The 21,597-nt window shown below is 48.5% G+C and overlaps 1 protein-coding gene across 1 annotated transcript in view; it reads left to right on the forward strand.

Annotated features, from left to right (window-relative positions):
* Nucleotides 1–21,597, forward strand: part of fam171a2a (family with sequence similarity 171 member A2a) — a 370,881-nt gene that overhangs the window by 234,270 nt on the left and 115,014 nt on the right. The window contains exons 4-5 of the mRNA XM_038778520.1: nucleotides 9,930–10,088; nucleotides 12,114–12,290. Of these exons, the coding sequence (XP_038634448.1) occupies nucleotides 9,930–10,088; nucleotides 12,114–12,290 (336 nt within the window). The remainder of the gene's footprint in view (nucleotides 1–9,929; nucleotides 10,089–12,113; nucleotides 12,291–21,597) is intronic.

Genomic DNA, 21,597 nt, shown 5'->3' on the forward strand with positions numbered 1-21,597 from the left:
TTCCACCTCCGAGGGAAACCATCAAGCAAATCCCTCAAGATGAACTTCACCGTCTCCAGCCTCAGGAATTCCGCCAGGTCGTTCACCAATACACCCGCTTTTGGCAGCTCCGAGTCCCTCCAACACAGCAAAATCCATCTCCAGGCTATCAGGGAGGCAAAGGCCAAAACATGGCCTCTCCCGCCTCCTGGACTCCCGGGTCTTCCGACTTCCCAAATATCGCTACCTCTGGACTCGCAGCCACCTTTACCCCCAACCCTTCAGAAATTACGTCCGCAAATCCCTGCCAGAACACCTTTAGCTTTGGGCATCCCCAAAGCACGTGGACATGATTTGCAGGCCTCCCCGCGCATCGCCCACACCTATCTTCTACTCCCTCAAATAACCTACTCATCCGTGCAGCCGTCATATGCTGTGGATTACTTTAAACTGAATAAGACTGAGTCTTGCACACAATGAGGACACATTCACCCTTCACCGCGCCTCCTCCCATGTCCCAGCCTCCACCTCCCCACCCAACTCCTCCTCCCCCTTCCGCTTAATGTTCCCCACCAGGGAGCTCTCCCAATCCATCAGCTCCTTGGAGACCTCGGACACCTTCCCTCCCCTATCTCCCTCCTTCAACAACACCTTGTCTTGCAGCCCCAAGGGTGACAACCCGGGAAAGGATGGCACCTTCCTCCTCATGAAATCCTGCACCCGCAAGTACCTGAAACTATTCCCCCTGGGCCGCTCATACTCCTCCAGGTACTTTCATTCTGCAAAGCTACCCCCTATGAACAAGTCCCCGAATCGCTCAATCCCTGCCTGCCGCCACCCCCGAAACCTCGCATCCAGCCCCTCGGTGCAAACCTATGATTATCATAGGTCGGTGCCCACACCGAGGCACCCTCTAGTCCTAGATGCTGCCTTCCTCTGCCCCAATACCTTCAAGGCCGACACGAGCACTGGGCTCACGGAGTACCTGGCTGGCGAGAATGGCAGAGGCACCATGAGCAATGCCCTCAACCTCGTTCCCCTGCAAGATGCCACCTCCATCCGCCCCCAGACCGACCCCTCCCCCACTGCCCATTTCCTAACCATTGCGATGTTTGCTGCCCAGTAGTACTTCATTATATTCGGCAACGCCAATCCCCCCACGGTGCAGCCCAAAATAACCCCGAGCTCACTCGGTTCATCTGCACACATGCGACCGATGCCCTATACAGCAACCAGACCCAGCCCACAAAGCCCTGCCCGAACCTGAACCGTCCCAGCACCTCTCATAGATACTCCCACTCCATTCGGTCGAAAGTCTTCTCCATGTCCATTGTCACTGCCACCTCCACTTCCTGACCCTCCGGAGACATCATAATCAAATGAAGCAGCCTCCTCACATTTGCCGACAATTGTCTCACTTTCACAAAGACAGTTTGGTCCTCGCCTATCACCCCCGGGATGCAGTCCTCAATTCGCGAAGCCAACACCTTCACCAACGACTTAGCGTCCACATTCAACCACGATATCGGACAGTACGATCCACACTGCTATGGATCCTTGTCCTTTTTCAATATCAGGGAGATGGATGCCTGCGACAGTGTAGGGAGGAGCCCCCGCCCCGGATGGAGTCTCCAACAAATACAGCCTCCTATAAAAAGCCTCAAACACCCAATTCACCCCCACCGGATCCAGCACCACCCTTCCCATCCCGTCCTCACGGTAGCATGGTGGTTAGCATCAATGCTTCACAGCTCCAGGGTCCCAGGTTCGATTCCCGGCTGGGTCACTGTCTGTGTGGAGTCTGCACGTCCTCCCCGTGTGCGCGTGGGTTTCCTCCGGGTGCTCCGGTTTCCTCCCACAGTCCAAAGATGTGCGGGTTAGGTGGATTGGCCATGCTAAATTGCCCGTAGTGTAAGGTTAATGGGGGGATTGTTGGGTTACATGGGTTTAAGTGGGGTGATCATTGTTCGGCACAACATCGAGGGCCGAAGGGCCTGTTCTGTGCTGTACTGTTCTATGTTCTATGTTCTATGTCCTTCACTCCACCAATCTCCCTTACCACCAGCTGATTCCTGCCAACATCCTGCTTGCCTTCTCACCATACTCATGTATTGCCGCCCTGGCCCTCCGCAACTGCCCCACCGCCTTCCCCATGGACACCAACTGGGACTCCATCTGGAGCCTCTGCCTCACCTTCAACAATCCTGCCTCTCGGGCCTCCGAATAGCTCCTATCGATCCTTAATCTCTTCCACCAGCCTTGCCATCTCTGCCCATTCCGCCTTATCCATATGTGCCCGAATTGAAATAAAGTCCCCCCAAACCACCGCTTTGAGTGCGTCCCACAGAGTGGCGGCTGTGAGGCTGTGACCTCCCCTGTGCCATTTAGCTCTACATATCCCCGGATGGAGGCCCTCACCCGCTCGCACCTCCTCATCCACCAACAATCACACATCCAACCTCCACTACTGGTGCTGAGCCACCCGCACCCCCGTCCACTCACAAATCCACCCTGTGTGACGTGTAATCGCCAAATACTCTGAGTCGACCACCTCCGTCTTATCCACCGCAAAAAATCCAATCCGGGAGTGTACACCCGGTGCACACAGGAGTAGTACGAAATTTCCTTCACCCTCGGCTTCCCAAACCATCACGGGTTAACCCACTGCTTACGCTCCATAAACCCCTTTAGTTCCCTCACCGCCGCCGAGACCTTCCCCCACCTCAGGCCCAACCGGTCTAAACTTGGCTCAATGACCGTGTTAAAATCCCCCCCCCCCACGTGATCATCCGGTAAGAGTCCAGGTCAGGAATCTTCCCCAGCACCCGCTTCAAAAATCCACATCAATCCAATTAGGGGCATAAATGTTTACCAGGACCACTGGCATCCCCTCTAGCTTCCCGCTCAGCATCACGAACCTTCCCCCCCCCCCCGAATCGGCTACAATGTTCTCCACCTCGAATGCCACCCGCTTAATCACAAGTACCGCCACCCCTTCGTCTTCATGTCCAGTGCCGAGTGGAACGCCTGCCCCACAGCCTTGTCTGGTCCCCTATCTTACAGTGTGCATCTCTACTTAAAAAGGCTACGTCCGTCTTCAGACTCCTCAGGTGCGCGAACACATGTGACCAGTTAACCGGCCCATTCAGCCCCCTCACGCTCCACGTGACCAGCCTGGTTGGGGGCTCCCCGACTGCTTCCCTGCTGGTCAACCATATCTCTTTTTGGGACAGCCCGTGGCCCGTGTCACGTGACCCTCCAGGCATACCCTCGGATGTCCACCGTCATCACTCCTTTTCCAGCCACGCCACAACAACCACACCTTTGTCAGCAACCCCCCCCCAAACAAAACAACAACCCCATCCCCTGCTCTGCGCCTTCCTCCTGACCAGTCCCGTTAACTAGCCCATCCAGCTAGTATGGCAGCCCCTGCCCAAAGCCTCCAAACCTCTTACCCCTCGATTCCCTTTCCCCCCCATCCACACTCCCCCAAACAACCCAAAAAACAGAAAAGGTGGACTCACCCTTGATGCTCCCTAAACACCCTGCCACCAAACCTAAAAGAATGTTTCAAGGAGAAAAGTTTCCCACAAGCAAGGAAATCTCCTCACAACTTCTCCAAAGTTCAATGCCCTCCTTCTCCTGCCAGTTCATTGTCCCTCAAAAACTCCATCGCCTTTTCTGGCGTACCAAAAAGTCACCCAGAGGCAGGCATGGTACAGCACTCCAAACGTCACCCCCTTCTTGAAGAGGGCAGCCTTGACCTGGTTAAACCTGGCCCTCCTCATTGCCAGCTCTGCACCCACTCCTAGTTCATGGATCCATCCACCAGCCACACCAAAGGAGTTACCCCTTCTGTTGGCACTCCTACACCTCTTTCCATCCAACGACTTCACCCTTCAGATGGGGAAAGGACGGAAAAATACCACCTTGGTGCAACTGCAGCTCATTATCCTCCCAGGTCCATGTCCTCATCTGCCTTGCCCACTGAAGAATTTTCTCTTTGTTCAAGAAGTGGTGTAACCGGACCCCTCGGCGGCTCGCCCACCTGCGGCCTTCTCATCAGCGCCCTGTGCGCACAGTCGACCTCCAGGGGCTGGTTGAAGGCCCCCTCCCCCATCAGCTTCTCCAACATTTTGGCCACACACGTGCCAGCCTTCGCTCTTTCATTGCTTTTGGGCATCCCCACGAACCTCAAGTTTTGTCTTCTGGAGTGGTTCTCCAGATCCTCCACCTTCTCCTTCAGCCTCTTTTGGGCCTCCCGCATCACCCCCACCTCAGCCACCAACTAGGCGATCTGCTCCTCGTGCTCCCCCACCACCTTCTCCATCTTCTGGATCGCCTGGCCCTGGGACTCCAACCTCTACTCCACTCTCTCAGTACCTGCTTTGAGCGGCTCCACCTCCTTGGCCAGGTCCTCCAGGCTTCCGTTCTCTGCTGGCTGAACTTAGCATTTAAAAAGTCCACCAGCTGCTCCGTTGACCCCTGGGCGGGTAGAGAAGGCCCTTTAACCTCCGTCATTTATCCTGTGGCACACCACAAAGACGGCTCCCTTCTTCTCGACCCACTCCTAGTTTGTGGATCCATCCACCAGCTACACCAAAGGAGTTACCCCTTCTGTTGGCACTCCTACACCTCTTTCCATCCAACGACATCACCCCTCAGACGGAGAAGGATGGAAAAATACCACCTTGGGCCGGAGCAACCAAATGTGCGTCCGCTCACTCCATGGCTGCCACTGGAAGTGCCAACACATTCCATTTTTTCCTACAGGAGAAGGGGCAGCAGGGTGTGGATCACACAAATGGAAAAACCAAACTCACAAGGCCCATTTGAAATTAGTGCTGAGTTTAAACAGTTGCCACTTTTGTTGTTACTTGGTCCTCAACCCACAGTTTGGGACCCTAAACTGTCGCAATTCATGGAAGAGGTGTAAACACTCTTGAAGGGCAGTGGAGATCTTCTTAATTGTCATGAACTCAAATTTCTTAAAGCCCCAACCATTTAGAAATGACATTAAAAAAAAGGCTGCAGCTTTTAAAAAATAAATAAATTTAGAGTACCCAATTCATTTTTTCCAATTAAGGGGCAATTTAGCGTGGCCAATCCACCTACCCTGCACATCTTTGGGTTTTGGGGGCGAAACCCACGCAAACACAGGGAGAATATGCAAACTCCACACGGACAGTGACCCAGGGCTGGGATCGAACCTGGGACCTCGGCGCCGTGAGGCAGCAGGGCTAACCCACTGCACCACCAGGCTGCCCTTGCAGCTTTTTGATGGAGTAAAAGCTGCCCACTGGATAGGTTTATCTTAGAAAAAAAAACACAAGCCATCTGTTTTGACAGTTTCTTGTATTTTTAACAAACGTTTTATTAAGACATTTATGGTTTTATAACAACAAAAGATACAAATATAAACATAATGCAGTGCATAACACACCAACAACCATACCCCGCCAACTTAGCTTATACACACGTCCCTCCATGTCCTCTCGCTGTCCCCGCCTAAACTGAACTAAATTAAACTAACTCTTCCTGTCTCCCCTTATTCCCTAACACCCCCCCCCCCCCCCTTATTGTATCTGCTAACAGTTTTGTTTTCCCCATAGAAGTTGATAAACGGCTGCCACCTCTGAACGAACCTTAGCACTGATCCTCTCAAGGCATATTTAATTTTCTCAAGCCTGAGAAACCCAGCCATGTCGCTAAGCCATACCCCCGATTTCAGGGGCTCCAAGTCCCTCCAAGAGTACCAAGGAGGCAAAGGCCAACATGTCAGCCTCTCTCGCCCCCTGGACTCCCGGGTCTTCCAACACAGTTTTGACAGTTTCAATAGATGTTATTGTTGACATTACCCAAAGTGTGTTTTAAAACTGAGACCATTATGAATGCTTTGATGAGTTTTAAAACCTCCAACACCACTTACCTTAGCAGGGTGGCTGAGTTCAAATTATGATGAACAGTTTTAAGAAACTATTAAAGGATAAACTTTCTTTAATACAGTTGGTTAGTGAATCAGAGTTTGTTTTTACTACAGATTGGCTCCTTGAGGGGATTTCTATTTTTTGAAAAGGTTCAACTAAAGAGAACTTTTTTCAATGTCAACTGAGCATGAATAATAGTTTTTTCATTCTCCATATGGCTCTTGAGGTCTGCCCATAGTGGATCCTGGGTGAGTAGCTATGGAGGTAGCATGAGGTTCATCAAAGGGTTATGGGGGGTATGATGGCGCATGAAGGAGGAATAAGAGATATGTTGGTGCATGAAGGTGGCATGAGGGAGTGGTGTTGAGAGCTAGAGGGTCTAACATCCTTTTATACAATGGGGCCAAAGTCTTAGAGAACCGCGCCAGGGTTTTAGAACCAGCCCACCTTACCCCTCGCCTGCCCCTGTCGCTGCCTCCAAACTGCCACTGGAGGCAGCTGGCCCAACTCCATCGTGCTCCTATCTTCCTGGTACTAAAACATGATGGGCCCTTTTAAAGGATGCAGGATTGCCAGGTTAGCAACTCCACTTGGATGGGAAGTTTTTGATCATCATTCCATATATCTCCATTTTCATTTCGCATCATTTTGCTGTCTGACTATACTTCTGTGAAGTACCTTGTGGCATTTTTATTGAATATCGGCATTGATTGGATAAGTTTAATATATAGTTCACCATTGACTGGAATGTAGTTTGATTGGATTCACACCTGAGGGACTCCTAGATCAAACATTTCTGGTGTTGGGAAGGACTGATTGTCGATGGTCCTGTCCCACACCTCCACATCGCAGCTCTTGTGAAACCCAGGGTCGCCAAATGCCTTTGAAAAGCCAAATAGATGATCAGGAGCGATCAGAGTGCGAAAGTAAACCACTCATAAGGCTACATCTGTGCAATATTTGACACTCCTCTTTAAAATAAGCATAGAAATTTTGCATGAGTCAAAATAATGTGCCAAGGAACCTTATGTGGCCTTACTGATGATCCTGTTAAATGTGTGCCCATTTCATTTTCAACCTGAAAGTATTAATGACGTTTTAACACACTTCAGCTCCAAGTAAGAAGCTGATAACCTTGAGCTGTTTGCCTATTAGCTGGAGGGAAACAGTGATGCTCTGTTTATCCCTATTCTTTTGATCTCTGGCTGCCATGCACATTGAGTTTCACAATAAGGAGCATCGGAACTTTATAAAGTGGATGGTGTGCATGTACATATGGGCACCCAGAATCTCCCAATGAGCCTTTTTTCCTGAGCCGGCCTTTTTAGCCCTCTTTGTCTTTGTTTCAACCCCTGTTGGATGTTAAAGTCTCTTTGGCTTAAAACGTAAAATTAAACCAAAAAAAACAGGCTGTCATTGGATATTTTAAAAATTATTTCATGGGACATGGACGTCTCTAGATAGGCCAGCTGTTGCCCATCCTTAATTGCCCTTCAAAGGAATAGCTTGCTAGGCCATTGAGAAAGGCAATTAAGAGTCATCCACATTGCTGTGGGTCTGGAGTCACATGTAGGACAGACCAAGTAAGCATGGCAGATTTCCTTCTCTAAAGGGGCGTTTATTTCTAATTTATTTATTTTTTCAAATTAAGGGGCAATTTAGCATGGCCAATCCACCTACCCTGCACATCTTTCAGGCTATGGGGATGAGACTCACGCAGACACGGGAAGAATGTGCAAACTCCACACGGACAGGGTTCCGGGGCCAGGATTGAACCTGGGTCCTCGGCGCCGTGAGGCAACAGTGCATTTGGGCTATTATGACAATCGATGATACTTCCGTGGTCACTGTTACTGAGTCTAGCTTTCAGTTCCAGATTTTATTAATTGAATTTAAATTCCTCCGTAAGAAGTCTTACAACACCAGGTTAAAGTCCAACAGGTTTATTTCAAATCACTAGCTTTCGGAGCACTGCTCCTTCCTCAGGTCAATGACACACCTTTATACTATACTAATAAACAATAACATTATCCTTCTTAAGTGATTTGAACTCATGTTTCTGGTGAATTAGTCCAGGCCTGTGGATGGACTCTCGTAATATTATAGCTATGCTACCATGCTTCCAACTTTAATTTATATTATATTAAAGTACTGTACGGAAAGTATATTTTGTGATGAATATAGGAATTTCAGATATATTGTTTGTGTTTGGTGAAGTAAGGGTCTGGGGACAGTGGCGGAAGCATATGGGAGTGGAGGGGGCGCCTTATGGGCACCAATTTGTGGCAACCACCGTTTTGCACTGGGGGAGGGGGGGGCTGGAAGGGAGGTTTTGTAAGTGGCAGTGAGCTGGGATCGAGCAGTTTGGAGACCTGTTTATCGATGGCAGCTTTCCGGGTTTGGAGGATTTGGAGGAGGAGTTTGAGCTGCCCGGTGGGAATGGGCTCCGCTACCTGCAGACGAGGGACTTTGTGCGGAGGAAAGTCTCGACCATTCCGAACCTACCGTCCCAGGGGTACAGGACAAGGTAGTGTCGAAAACGGGAGTGGGGGAGGCAAGGTATCGGAGATCTATAAGGAGCTGATGGAATGGGAGGGAGCCCCGATAGGGGAGGTGAAGCGAAAGTGGGAAGAAGAACTGGGCATGGAATTAGAGGCGGGGTTGTGGGAAGATGCCCTGAGTAGAATCAATTCGTCCCCGTCGTGTGCCAGGCTTAGCCTGATACAATTTAAGGTGACTCACAGGGCACATATGACTGTGGCCCGTATGAGCAGGTTATTTGAAGGGATGGAGGATAGGTGTGTGCGGGAGGGCCCGTAATCATGTCCACATGTTTTGGGCATGCCCGAAGCTCAGGGGATTTTGGCAGGGATTTGCCGATGTCATATCAAAGGTATTGAAGATACGGGTGGTTCCGGGTCCAGAGGTGGGAGTTTTGGTGTATCGGAAGACCCGGGAGTCCAGGGGACAAGAGAGGCTGATGTTTTGGCTTTTGCCTCCCTCATAGCCTGGAGACGGATCGTATTGCCGTGGAGGGACTCGGAGCCCCCAAAGTCAGGGGTATGGGTTAGCGACATGGCCAGGTTTCTCAGGCTAGAGAAGATCAAGTTCGCCCGGAGGTGACAGCCGTTTATCAACTTCTTTGGGGAAAATTAAGTTGTCAGCAGAGGGTCAGGGGGATAAAATCGAAGGAGGGAGGCATGTGGGGTTGATTCAGGTGGGAAATAGTTAGTGGAAAGGGAGATTGGGGAATTGTGTATGCAAGCCAAGTTGGCTGGGGTTGGGAGTTGGTTGGGTGGGTGTTATTTGCTTTGTTGTGTTTCCTCTTCAAAATTGTTAAAATTATATTTGCTTTAATAAAATATTTTTAAAAATAGACCGTGCTCATGAATGGGCTCGTGTGACAATAGTAGTGAGTAACCGAGCTGTACACACTGCAGCACAGTTCTTGGTTCAGTTCCTCTCTGTTGTGAGTTGGCAGATCTTATTCAGGGCATTTGGCCTCAATAGCCCTTGGATTGGAGGAGGGGAAAATTATGCAGAGTTGGCCTCTGCTAGGAAGGCATGTGTCTGTGTGAACATCGGGTCCGGCTCCATGCCTGTGATGCTCCCTGTGGTTAGGAATTCTGTGGCTTAGGCTTGTTTAGGATGAACGCCAACTGTCAGGATTTAGTGCTGGGAACCCACAGGAATCGGACCCCGGTGTGGAGAAGAAACTAAAAGAAAAAATAACTGCAGTAGTTTGATCATCAAGGGAACTACTGGTTACTGGAAGTGATGACAGAAAACATACAACATCAGTGTGTATGGCAGATCAACAATCTTGGAGATAGATATATGTTTCAAATACAAAAGGAAAATTGATTGTTTTAACCTTGGAGGTCTTTTCATTCCTTCAATCTGTTTCCTCCCAACCTTCAGATAACTTCTGACTTCTGGGAGAAATTTCATAGAATTTGCTGAACATTTTATGTGTGTGTGTGTTATTTCCCAGTTATTATGGTAGGTTGTCTTCTTATTTAGGTGCCAGGAATCAGCCATGGGTCCAGTTCCAGAGGAAGAACGTTGGCCTTCCCGCAAACACATCCTATAACGAGCTGTCTGCTTTCTTAACAACAGCCAACACTGAAATGGAAGTGGAAAGATTCCCCTATCTCTTGGGCTATGAAACCAACACAACAGGTACTTGAATGTTTACTTTGCAGTTGACACGGTCTTGTGTGGCTGAGGAATATGAGAACCTGAAAGTTTATAGAAACTTCACAGACACATGTTTTGTAAACCCTTGCTGGCAAAACCTGCTGCAACCCAGGATTTGGGGGAACATTGAAGTACTTAAACTCAAAAGATTACTTCAAATCATCTGAGGTCAATATGCCATTCCCTGGCAGGGGAGGATAGGTCATTGACCTGTGTCAATGTCACATTGTGATGCAGGCGAGGCGACCAGAATGTCTTCCTAAATCCCATATTCCTCCGATCACCATGATCATCATTGCTGGACTGCCTTTCTGTCCACCCTTCTCCTTCACTGATGACTTGCAAAGATAAACTAGTTGCATGTGCAGGGAGTCACGAGGGAAAATAATCCATTCTGTCGGAGTCCAGCTTAGCATACAGGGGAAGCAACATAGCTCCTTATGTCTGTGAGAGCTGGGGAAGTTCCACAGTCAGAAAGTCCATCTAAAGCTGCCCTGATCTTGATTCTGTCGAGATTCTGTTAGTGATTATGAAACTTTAGCAGTAGAGTCAATCCATTTAAAATAAACAGACTATCACTGGGATCCAAATGTCAGTGGTACGAATGTCTAACAAATTCATTAAAATGGGCAACATTGATTCTACCCTCGAGCCACGCAGAATGGTTCCTGTATCTCCAACTAAAAAGACGGGGCTTAGATATCAAGAAAATATCTGACATTTCAAAAGTTCCTGCTTTCAGTTTCTAATTCATTCTTTTGATATGGGCATTGCTAGAAAGGTTAACATTTATTGCCCTAGATGGCCTTGAAGGGCTTGATGGGCCTTCTTCCTCTCACACCAAAGGAATGTTAATCTGCTTACAAGTCAGGATGATGTGAAGAGGTGATGATGTTCCAATGCCCTTGGTTTTCTAAGTGTTGGAATTCACAGGTGCCCCTTTGGCAGGTGTTTTAAGTGTTGTAGTGGCAGCTGGGTTACATTTGCCAGTCTTAGAATGGTATTCTGTTTTAAAGGGCTAAAGGGAGGGACGGAGAGGTGAACATGTGTTTTTTTTGTAATGTTAAGTGCACCATAATGTGTATGTCAGACATATTAATACAGAGGCTGCAAATTGAGCAAGTTGGACTTTTTTTTTCATCCTTTCGTCTGACCCATCTTTACAACTTTGAAACTATTCTCCACGATCATCGTTTTCAATAAAGTAAATAGAGTAAAGATGTAAGGGTGACTTTCTGTGGGAAGGTTTCTGCTGAACGGGGCCGGGTGAAGTGAGGATGACCAATTTCTGTGATTGGCCTTCATTTGCGATCTGCGCTGATCACGTATTTGGAACCACTTGCTGATTGGAATGGGCCAATGATCTAGTGACTTCAGCAGGAAACCCAGCCTGTCCATGCAAGTTAAAGTGGTGGAGTGGCAGTGAGTTTGGAGAGAGGCAATTCCTGAGGAGAACCAGACATAGTGGAGTTGAGTGCTTGCTCTTTGTGGTATCCGAAGGTGTTTTAATGCTCATTTTGTCTCCATAAAAACAATTTACAAACCATTCTGGAAGCTTCTTTTCAGAGCGGTCTGCAATGGTCCCATGAAGGACCACTGGTCAGGTGGCCATATGCCGTACCAGACACTAATGGCTGGAGCTTATCAAGTACACACTCTCCCAGTGGGATTTAATAATTCTGTGCCATTTTCGTGGCCCTTTTTCCACTATTCTACTCAACCAAAGGCAAGATAATGAATAAGATTCAGCCTAACTTGTCCACAAAAAGTAAATATGTTTGGAACTGGATCTGAGAGTGGGGCAAGCTAGGCTGCAGATTTGTTATACCGGTATATGATTCTATAATATACCAAAGACAGATTTCAGCCCATAACCCTTAACCAATGGAAGTGACCTTAATGGATTTGGAAACAAACTATCCAGTTTGTAATGTAGCTTGTCGCAAATTGGCTTCACAATAATACTATTGGGGTGCTGATAATGGGTTTCTTTTTTACTATTAACAGTTAATCACTCCAGGCTTGAACTGATTCCTGTGGCTGCAGTCAGCATTCACCTGTTCACCAATAATGGTTCTGCTGTCCAAGTGTCAGGCCCCATTCAGGTGTCCATCCCTCTCCCCACTGATGGTCTTGTGACGACGGCGAGAAAAGTTCCAGCCTGGAAGTTTGACAGGAAGACTGGTGAGTAAAACTTGCTGAGGCAGACACGTTTGGCAGTAATTTACATGGAAGCAAACAGGACGCTGGCAAAAGAAACGAGGGTTAACATTTCAGGTTGATGAACTTCGAAGTAGATAGACATGTATCATTTTCTTTTTACAATTATTTAATAGAAGCTGTGCTGCAGCTATACAAAACCCTGGTTAGACCCCACTTGGGGTACAGTGAGCAGTTCTGGGCACCACACCTCGGGAAGGATATTTTGGTCTTGGAGGGAGTGCAGTGTAGGTTTACAAAAATGATACCTGGACTATGGGGGTTAGGTTTCGATGCGAGATTACAGAAATTAGGCCTGTTTTTGCGAGAATGTAAAAGGTTAAGGTGTGATCTGATCAAAGTATTCAAGATATTAACAGGAAAAGACAGGGTAGGTAAAGATAAAGAGCGGGATTCTCCCGTATCCGACGGGGCGGGGGATCCGGCGGGGCGGAGTGGTGTGAACCACTCCGCCGTCAGCCCGCCCCAAAGGTGTGGAATCCTCCGCACCTTCGGGGGCTAGGCCGGTGCTGGAGTAATTTTCGCCCCGCCGGCTGGCGTGGAAGGCCTTTGGCGCCACGCCAGCCGGGCCAAAGGGACTCCGCTGGCCAGTGCAAGTCCGCGCATGCGCGGGAGCGTCAGCAGCTGCTGACTTCATCCCCGCGCATGCGCGGGGAGGGGTCACCTATGCGTCAGCCATCGCGGAGGCTGACACGGTCGACGCGTAGGAAAAGAGTGCCCCCACGGCACAAGCCCGCCCGCGGATCGGTGGGCACCGATCGCAGGCCAGGCCACCATGGGGGCACCCCCTCCACCGGGGCCACATCGCCCCCCCCCCCCCCCCCCCCCCCCCCCAGGACCCTGGAGCCCACCCGCGCCGCCAGGTCCCGCTGGTAAGGGACCTAGTCTGATCCACGCCGGTGGGACCGGCAAAAAACCAGTGGGACTTCGGCCCATCATGGGCCGGAGAATTCGGGCAGCCCCGGGGCCCATTAAGTCGCGCGGCCTCCGCCATTCTCCAAGGCGAGCGGCGCGACTCACGCCTCGCCGACTTTTTGAGGGCCAGAAAATTCGGCGGCCGGCGGGGACGGGATTCACGCCGACTCCCGCCGATTCTCCGACCCGGCGGGGGGTCAGAGAATCCCGCCCAAACTATTTCCACTGGCTGGAGATTCAAAAACTAGGGAGCATAGCCTAATAATTAGGGCTGGAACGTTCAAGAGAGATGTTAGGAATAAATTCTTCACTCAAAGGGTGATAGAAGCTTGGAACTCTTTCCCACAAACAGCAGCTGAAGTGAGAACCGTTGTTAATTTTAAACCTGAGATAGATGGATTTTTGGTAAGCAAAGATATTGAGGGATATGGGCCAGAGGCAGGCATATGGAGTTAGGCCACAGATCAGCCATGATTTCATTACATGGCGAGTCAAGCTCGAGGGGCTGAATGGCTTATTCCTGTTCCTATGTTCCTATATTATTTTTCAAGTACAGGACATCACTAGCAAGGTTATTATCCATCCATATTTGCCCTTGAGAAGGTGGTGGTGAGTCGGCTTCTTGACCCTCTGGTAAATATACGTTCACAGTGCTGCTAGGGAGGAATTTCCAGGACTTTGAACAGGGCCTGATGGAGCAATGGCAATTTATGAACAAGTGAAGATGCAGTGTGACTTGGAGGGGAAGTTGGAGATGACCATGTCTTATGCATCTGCTGTATTTGATCTTCTAGGTAGAACCCGCTGGGTTTGGGAGGCAGGAGATAAAGATTAGACTTAAAAGGAATACATAACAGCTCTCGACAGAGATAGAGTTTGGATGACTTTTAATGTTTTCTTTGATGGACCCAGCAATATTCAAGTGACTTCTGATCAGACTAACAAACTGGGATTGCCTGTTTGCTCATGTTTCTCACATTCTCCAATGTAAGACCTTTCCAGTTGAAATCTATGTTACCGTTGCCTCTTTAAACCCCCAGAAAACTGGACTGAACTGCCTGTTGATTGGGTGCCAGTGACATTATAAGTTCGGCAAGCATTTCTCCTGGACCAGTATTTAATTTAGCAGAATATAAATGTGCAGTTTCAAGAAAAGTGACACTTTGGCCTGAATTCGTGCTCCTGGATCGGGACCTCCGATAGAGACAATTCCTGACTCTATAAATCCAACCTGGGAAAATGGTTCTGTTTTTTGGTTTGGTGAAAATGGGAGTTGTGGCGGGTGACCCTGGAAAGTGTTCGGCAGCTCCTATGTGCGGAGTCATGTTGGGCAAAAGGCTGGCCCCCATGCTCCCCCACTCACTCCACCACACACTTCCCATGCTGATCCATGCCTACCCTTGCCACCTAATGCTCCCTCACCCATCCCCTATGGTCCCTCATTCCCTTATGCCAACCCATGCACCCAAAGCATCCACTTAGCTTTCTATAGCCCCTATGCCAACTTAGTGCCAACTCATGTAAATCCATGACCTCACAGGGCACTCTTTACTCTTACAACCTCCATGCCAAATCACCCAGTATCCACCATGGGCAGATTTCAGGATCCATGTTGAGATTAAATGAAGTTCTCAAGGGTCCATTCACAAATTTGCAATTTCAAAAAATGCTCTCATTAATGCACTACATTAAAGTGCACTATTCACTACATTTGACTCCCTGAAATCTTTACAAAGACAAATATCTGCATTCATGGTCCCAGTTCAAAGACTTTAGAAGCACGCAGAGCTTTCAATCTAACTGTGAACTGACAGACACCCCACTGTGATAACGATAGGTTGTGAAATCAGTCATGCAGTTCTAGACTTATAATGGTAGGCCTTGGGCTTCTGTCACAGAGAAGTGAAACAGCATGCACTGATATTTATTACCACTGCAGACAGTTCCCTTTGATAGATATATTTGACAGCTTGATGATTTCAGAGAGCTTGACAGTTTGAATGAGTTTATGCACTTTTTATGTGCTTATCTATAATTTTAAGAATCTCAAAGGGCAACTTACCTCTCCAAAACAGCACCATACCTTTCCCAAAGGACACCTGATCTCTCCCAAAGGTGTCCTAGGACCAGATCCCGATATCGAGAAGGTTACCCTGCTTCTCGAATAACTCCAGTAAGTTTAGACCTTCTCCTAAAATTGTGTTTTGGACATCCCACTAATGAAAACCAGATCTGACTGAGGCAACTGCACTTTAACATATACAGCTACTTCTGTGAATCACAGAAGTGTAATTTAGAACTTCCCTCCATTCCCACCACTATGAAATGATAGGGGCCAGGTTCTGGTGGAGGACTCCCGGATTTGTGCCTCTAAAGCCATCTTCACTAAGACTGAGAGCCTTTCCGTCTGCATGAAAATCCAGGCCTTTACTATTAATATCATATTACCTGTGCAGCTTATTCACAATGAAATGTAGTACTATTTTACCTGTGTTGTCAAAAACACTTACCTAACATCTTGGATATTGATCTTGGATTTTTTTAATATAATGAACCAACTGATCTCCCTGCCATTGCTCTTTGACAAAATTAACGGAAAATTTAGAATTGAATAGATTTTTAGCGGCTGACCCCTTAGTTTTGGCATCCTCATGCACTAAATGCTCGCTGTTGGTACCTCAACACAAGTTCCACAGTTGCCTTCCCAAATGGCTAATTTTAGTGCAAGATGGTGGGTCTTGGTAACTATTCATTTGTGAAGATCTCTGATCCTGGCAGCACGGTAGCACAGTGAAAAGCACAGTTGCTTCACAGCTCCAGGGTCCCAGGTTCGATTCCTGTCTTGGGTGACTGTGCGGAGTCTGCACGTTCTCCCATTTTCTGCGTGGGTTTCCTCCCACAGTCCAAAGATGTGCAGGTTAGGTGGATTGGCCATGCTAAATTGCCCCTAGTGTCCAAACAGGTTAAGTGAGGTTACTGGGTTACGGGGATAGGGTGGAGGTGTGGGCTTAAGTAGAGTGCTCTTTCAAAGGGCCGTTGCAGACCCGATGGGCCAAATGGCCTCCTTCTGCACTGTAAATTCTATGAGTTCTATGATATACCTGCTATTCACTCATATATTTTCCAGTAGGGATCATGGTTAGCTATAGAAATCCTGACAATTCCCTCTCTGACCAGCCCACACATGGAATCTAATTGCAGCCTTCCCCACCCAGGTTAGTAAACTCATCGTAGACGTAACTGTGGATCCCCCTGGTTTCAGTGGTTCAATATCAAACTGGACATTGACCGTGCCAATTGATTCATCAGAATTCTATGAGAAAATACATTATCATAGAATCCCTACAGTGCAGAATCCAAGTCTGCACCACCCCCCTGAAAGAGCATTGCACCCAAGCATACTCCCAGCGCCGGCCCTAGGGTTGCTGGCGCCCCGGGAAAGCTGAATTTCGGCGCCCTTGAGGGGGGGGGGGGCGAGAGGGGGGGCGGGGCCAAGAAGGGGGGGGGGCCGAGAGGGAAGGGGGCCGAGAGGGGGGGGGGGCCGAGCCGAGAGAGAGGGGGGCCGAGAGGGGGGGGCGGGGACCCGAGGAGGGGGGACCCGAGGGCGGAGCGGGGGGGGGGGACCGAGGGCGGGGGGCGGGGACCCGAGGGAGGACCCGAGGGGGGGCGGGGACCCGAGGGGGGGGGAGCGGACCGAGCGGGGGGCGGACCAGGGGAGCGGACCGAGCGGGGGGCGGACCGAGGGGGGGCGCCCTGGGGGAGGGCGGCCACCGCGCATGCGCTGGTTGGCACCGGCCCAACTGCGCATGCGCGGGACCCGAGTCTCTGGCGCCCCCTAGCACATGGCGCCCCGGGCGACTGCCCGAGTTGCCGGTGCCTTGAGCCGGCCCTGCATACTCCCCATCCCTACCCCAATAACCCCTTAACCTAACCTACATATCCTTGGACACTAAGGGGCAATTTAGCATGGCCATTCTGCCTAACCTGGACAAGATTGGACTGTGGGAGGAAACCGGAGCACCCGGAGGAAACCCACGCTCATGGACATAATTGTACCTTCTGCACATTCCCAGATGTGCCTTTGAGTCAATAATGTCCTGTGGTGCTTTATTTGATTACAGCCTTTCTTTGTCAAGGCTGACTGGAATGTGTATTTAAGGCCAATATTTTGCTATTAGATCTTTTTTGTTGTTGTTCTGCCTTCTCCCTGACTTTAGTTTGGCATATTTACGTGGAGCTCGTAAAACCCAGATAGATCTGCTGGTCCGTAATGTGTTCCAACAGAAACATGATCCTGTCGCGAACTTGGGGCCCTGTGCACAAACCCTAACCCTGTGCACAAAGCTGGTTAAAAGAACCTATAGAATTCCTACAGTACATCAGGAGTCTCATCGACTCATCAACAATGTTATCAGGTTAAACAAATGGCTAACAGGCACCATGCCACAAGCCCATCGAGTCTGCACCGACCCTCTGAAAGAGCACCTTACGGAGGTCCACTCATCCATCCCATCCCCATAACCCCACCTAACCGGCACATCTTTGTGGGAGGAAACCGAAGCATCTGGAGGAAACCCACGCAGACACGGGGAGAATGACCAAACTCCACACAGACACCCGAGGCCGGATTGCACCCAGGTCCATGGTGCTGTAAGTGCTAGCCACTGTGCCATTCTGACTGGAGTTCCTGAAAGAGCAGCGCTTAATCCATTGGCCACAATTGTTATTACCCGAATGAATTTTCAGACCCCTTATAGCCTGATCAGCTTGAAAAAATGGAGAAAGTGTTAGGATTCAAACAGTGGATCGGATTGACACCTTAGGTTCTGCAGAACATCAAAGTGACATCAGGTTGGGCGGCGCAGTGGCTGCCTCACGGCGCCGAATATCCGTGTTCGATCCCGGCCCTGGGTCATTGTCCAGGTACAGTTTACACATTCTCCCCGTGTCTGCATGGGTTTCACCCCCACAACCCAAAGATCTGCAGGGTAGCGGGATTTGCCATGCTAAGTTGCCCCTACCAAAACAGAAAACAATGATATCAAGTTAAACAAATGGCCAACAGGCACTATGCCACAAACATTGAGGTTGCTTAATTCAATTGACCATTGTTGCTGTTTAATTTCTCTCTGGACTGCAAACGGTTCAACTCGTACAACACGTTCAGCACAATTAGTTGCTGTTCAAATATTTTGAGTTACAGAGAGCTGGAAACAGCCTAAGGGACCGTGCTGGGGGTGGAGTGGGCTGGATGTGATGGAGGGCAGCAGCAGAAAATCAGGTTAACGAGTGCTTTGCCTTACCCACTTTGTTACACTCTGAGGATTACACAGCAAAATCACAGTGGAGACTGTGTCTACTACTAAACCAAGTTTTACAATTTCTTTTTGGGATTCAAATGAAATAAGCCTAGCAAAAGTGTCCCACTGCAAAGGAGTACACAAACCTTTCCCAATAGTGCAGCCATTAAACTGTGTTAATGGAACACGCTGTCGCCTCAACTGCAACCTTCTCCAAGGTGAAATACTACCCTTTGAATAAAAGATAATCTTTGTTGAGTGGTGTGAGAACAACACCTTGCATTTATGTAGCACCTTTAGAGTAATGAAAATATCCCAAATCACTTGGCATTACCCGATACTGAGCCGGTTGTTTTTGACCGGAGCAGTCACGATGGGCCGAAGGGCCTTTTTTTTGTGCTTTAAACCTCCATGACAAGAAAGAGATATTAGAACAGGTGACCACAAGCTTGCTCAAAATGATTGGTTTTAAGGAGCTACTTAAAGAATGAGAGAGTGGTAGGGAGGTGAAGAGAGGAAGTTCCAGAGCTTTGGGTCTGAAGAGCTGAAGGCATGGCCAGCAATTTGGGATTGATAAAAATGGTGTCAGAAAATGTCTGTGGACTAGTGGTGCCTCCTGCATTCTATCCCATGCTGCAACAGGAATAGGATCAGTCTGTGTTCACTATGATGGGCTTTGTGAAGGCAAAGATGATGTATGAATATAAGATCAATCTTTCTTCAAACCACTGTCTTCCCTCACCCAGCTCCTTCAAATTGTGTTGCTGCTACACAATTGAAATTGTCTCTTAACTCACCTTATCTGGAATTAAAATCCCAGAGGACCTTTATTCATCATCCATCGTGGCATTCTTTTAAATCAGTCATTTTCATGTGCTCGCAATCGAACTCGAAAATCTTTGCTGGTCGAAGGTGCTGACTCTGATATCAATTCCCAGTGTCGGAATGAGTTTGAGCTGTTGCTGGCCATCACATCGTCGCAGACAACTTGTCCTTCAAAGGGATTGAATTTTTGGTCCGCTTGCCTCAGGGGCAATGGCCTCCGGTTAGCCTCGTTGGGCATCAGAACTGACAGCAGGAGGCACCACTAGTCCACAGACATTTTCTGACACCATTTTTATCAATCCCAAATTGCTGGCCATGCCTTCAGCTCCTAAGACCTAAAGCTCTAGAATGTCCTCTCTTCACCTCCCTACCACTCTCTCATTCTTTAAGTAGCTCCTTAAAACCAATCATTTTGAGCAAGCTTGTGGTCATCTGTTCTAATATCTCTTTCTCGTCATGGAGGTTTAAAGCACAAAAAGGGCCCTTCAGCCCATCGTGACTGCTCCGGTCAAAAACAACCGGCTCAGTATCGGGTAATGCCATGGGATATTTTCATTACTCCAAAGGTGCTACATTAATGCAAGGTGTTGTTGTCACACCACTCAACAAAGATTGTCTTTTATTCAAAGGGTAGTATTTCACCTTGGAGAAGGTTGCAGTTGAGGCGACAGCCTGTTCCATTAACACAGTTTAATGCCTGCACTATTGCGAAAGGTTTGTGTGCTCCTTTGCAGTGGGACGCTGGGGGAGGGCGTGATCATGGACATCGGGTGAGCAGAGGATTCTGGGGGAACCTAGCCTCATTTAAAGAAATGTGTTTACTTGCTTATTGGCCTGTTATGCCGGATCTACACTGAGTCGGGCAAGCCCATTGCTGACTCGGCATCGGGCAACGAGATTTCCTGAGAGATCCTAAAATAAGAGTTAAGCACCTCATGAGCATATGCAAGGGGGCCTAACACCTGTCTTAGGTGAGTACCTCAAATGCCTGAAAATTGTCTGAGGCCAATATGGCATCTGGGTTTTTCAGGGGTTCTTGGGTGTCAGGACGTAGCCCCTTGAAAGTGATCGCTCACCACACTGGTCCACCCCCCCCCCCCCCCATTTTCTATCTAGAAAATGAGCACGATGACTAGATTCTACTCCATTATCCCACAGCATGAACTGCCGGGAAGCCAATGCATGAACAACAAGAGAGCCAGAGCTTTGCATTGTAGGCACTCAAACCTCTCAGCCAAATCTAGTTGCCATGGCAATAATTGCAGAGGGACAGGTGCATGTGACAAAATGGACAACCGGGTTTTATGGGTTGCTTCCTCAAGCGCAGCATGAAATGTATTCAATGCAGAGAACTATTTTTAGTGAGCCAGTTGCTGGTGGAGACTGCCCGAGATATTTCAGTGATATGACAGACGTGCCTGGAGTCACAAAGGATTTCAGCTCCTCAGAGGAAGCTCTCAAGTGGCAGGATTTGTACACGGCCCACTCAGTGAGCTCATAGATGAGGTAAACACTACAAGTGTTGTCTGGAATGTTGGGGAGGTGGGGGATTACTGACGGTTTTGTAGATTCCTTCGACCTTCCCCCAGTCCACTTAATTGCAATAGGGATTTACATATCACATATTTGTAAAAATCAGTGAAACCCTAGCATGCTGATCTAGTAAATTCAAGAAATTAGTAGACGGGGTGGGGGGGGGGGATTCTCTGGATATCCTGCACCACTTGTGATTCCTGAGATGTGGATTATTATTAAAAAATAAAGCAAGAGTATTCCTTTGAAAGGTCAACGCTATTCTATTCAAGATGATCGCACGCACACTCAATGTCTGGAATTATGGGAGCATCAACAGATGTAGACTTCCTTCTGGGTCCCTGACTGCCTCTTCATCCAACACCACAGCTTCTTAGCAGATCTTGGTGTCCCAGAACTAACAGCTGTGTTACTGACACTCATCATCCTACCAACAGGGCCCATCGCCAAAATCTCACAGTCTTGTGCCCGCCATGTTCCAATCCTTGACAACTCAGCTTAAACTTTATGATAGTGAATTGACTGTCATGACTGTTGCTGCAATGTCATTCATTATAGCAGATCAGGTGAATATGATTTAAAACTCTAGTATGTTTATGAAATAGCTTTTTATGCAATTTGATTATGACACAAGACCCCTAGATTCCCATGTTTCAACTAGTTGACCTTTCTTTGATCAATGGATTGAACATTCAAAT

The sequence above is a fragment of the Scyliorhinus canicula genome, chromosome 19 (genome assembly GCF_902713615.1).
Source record: "Scyliorhinus canicula chromosome 19, sScyCan1.1, whole genome shotgun sequence".
Classification (NCBI taxonomy): domain Eukaryota; kingdom Metazoa; phylum Chordata; class Chondrichthyes; order Carcharhiniformes; family Scyliorhinidae; genus Scyliorhinus; species Scyliorhinus canicula.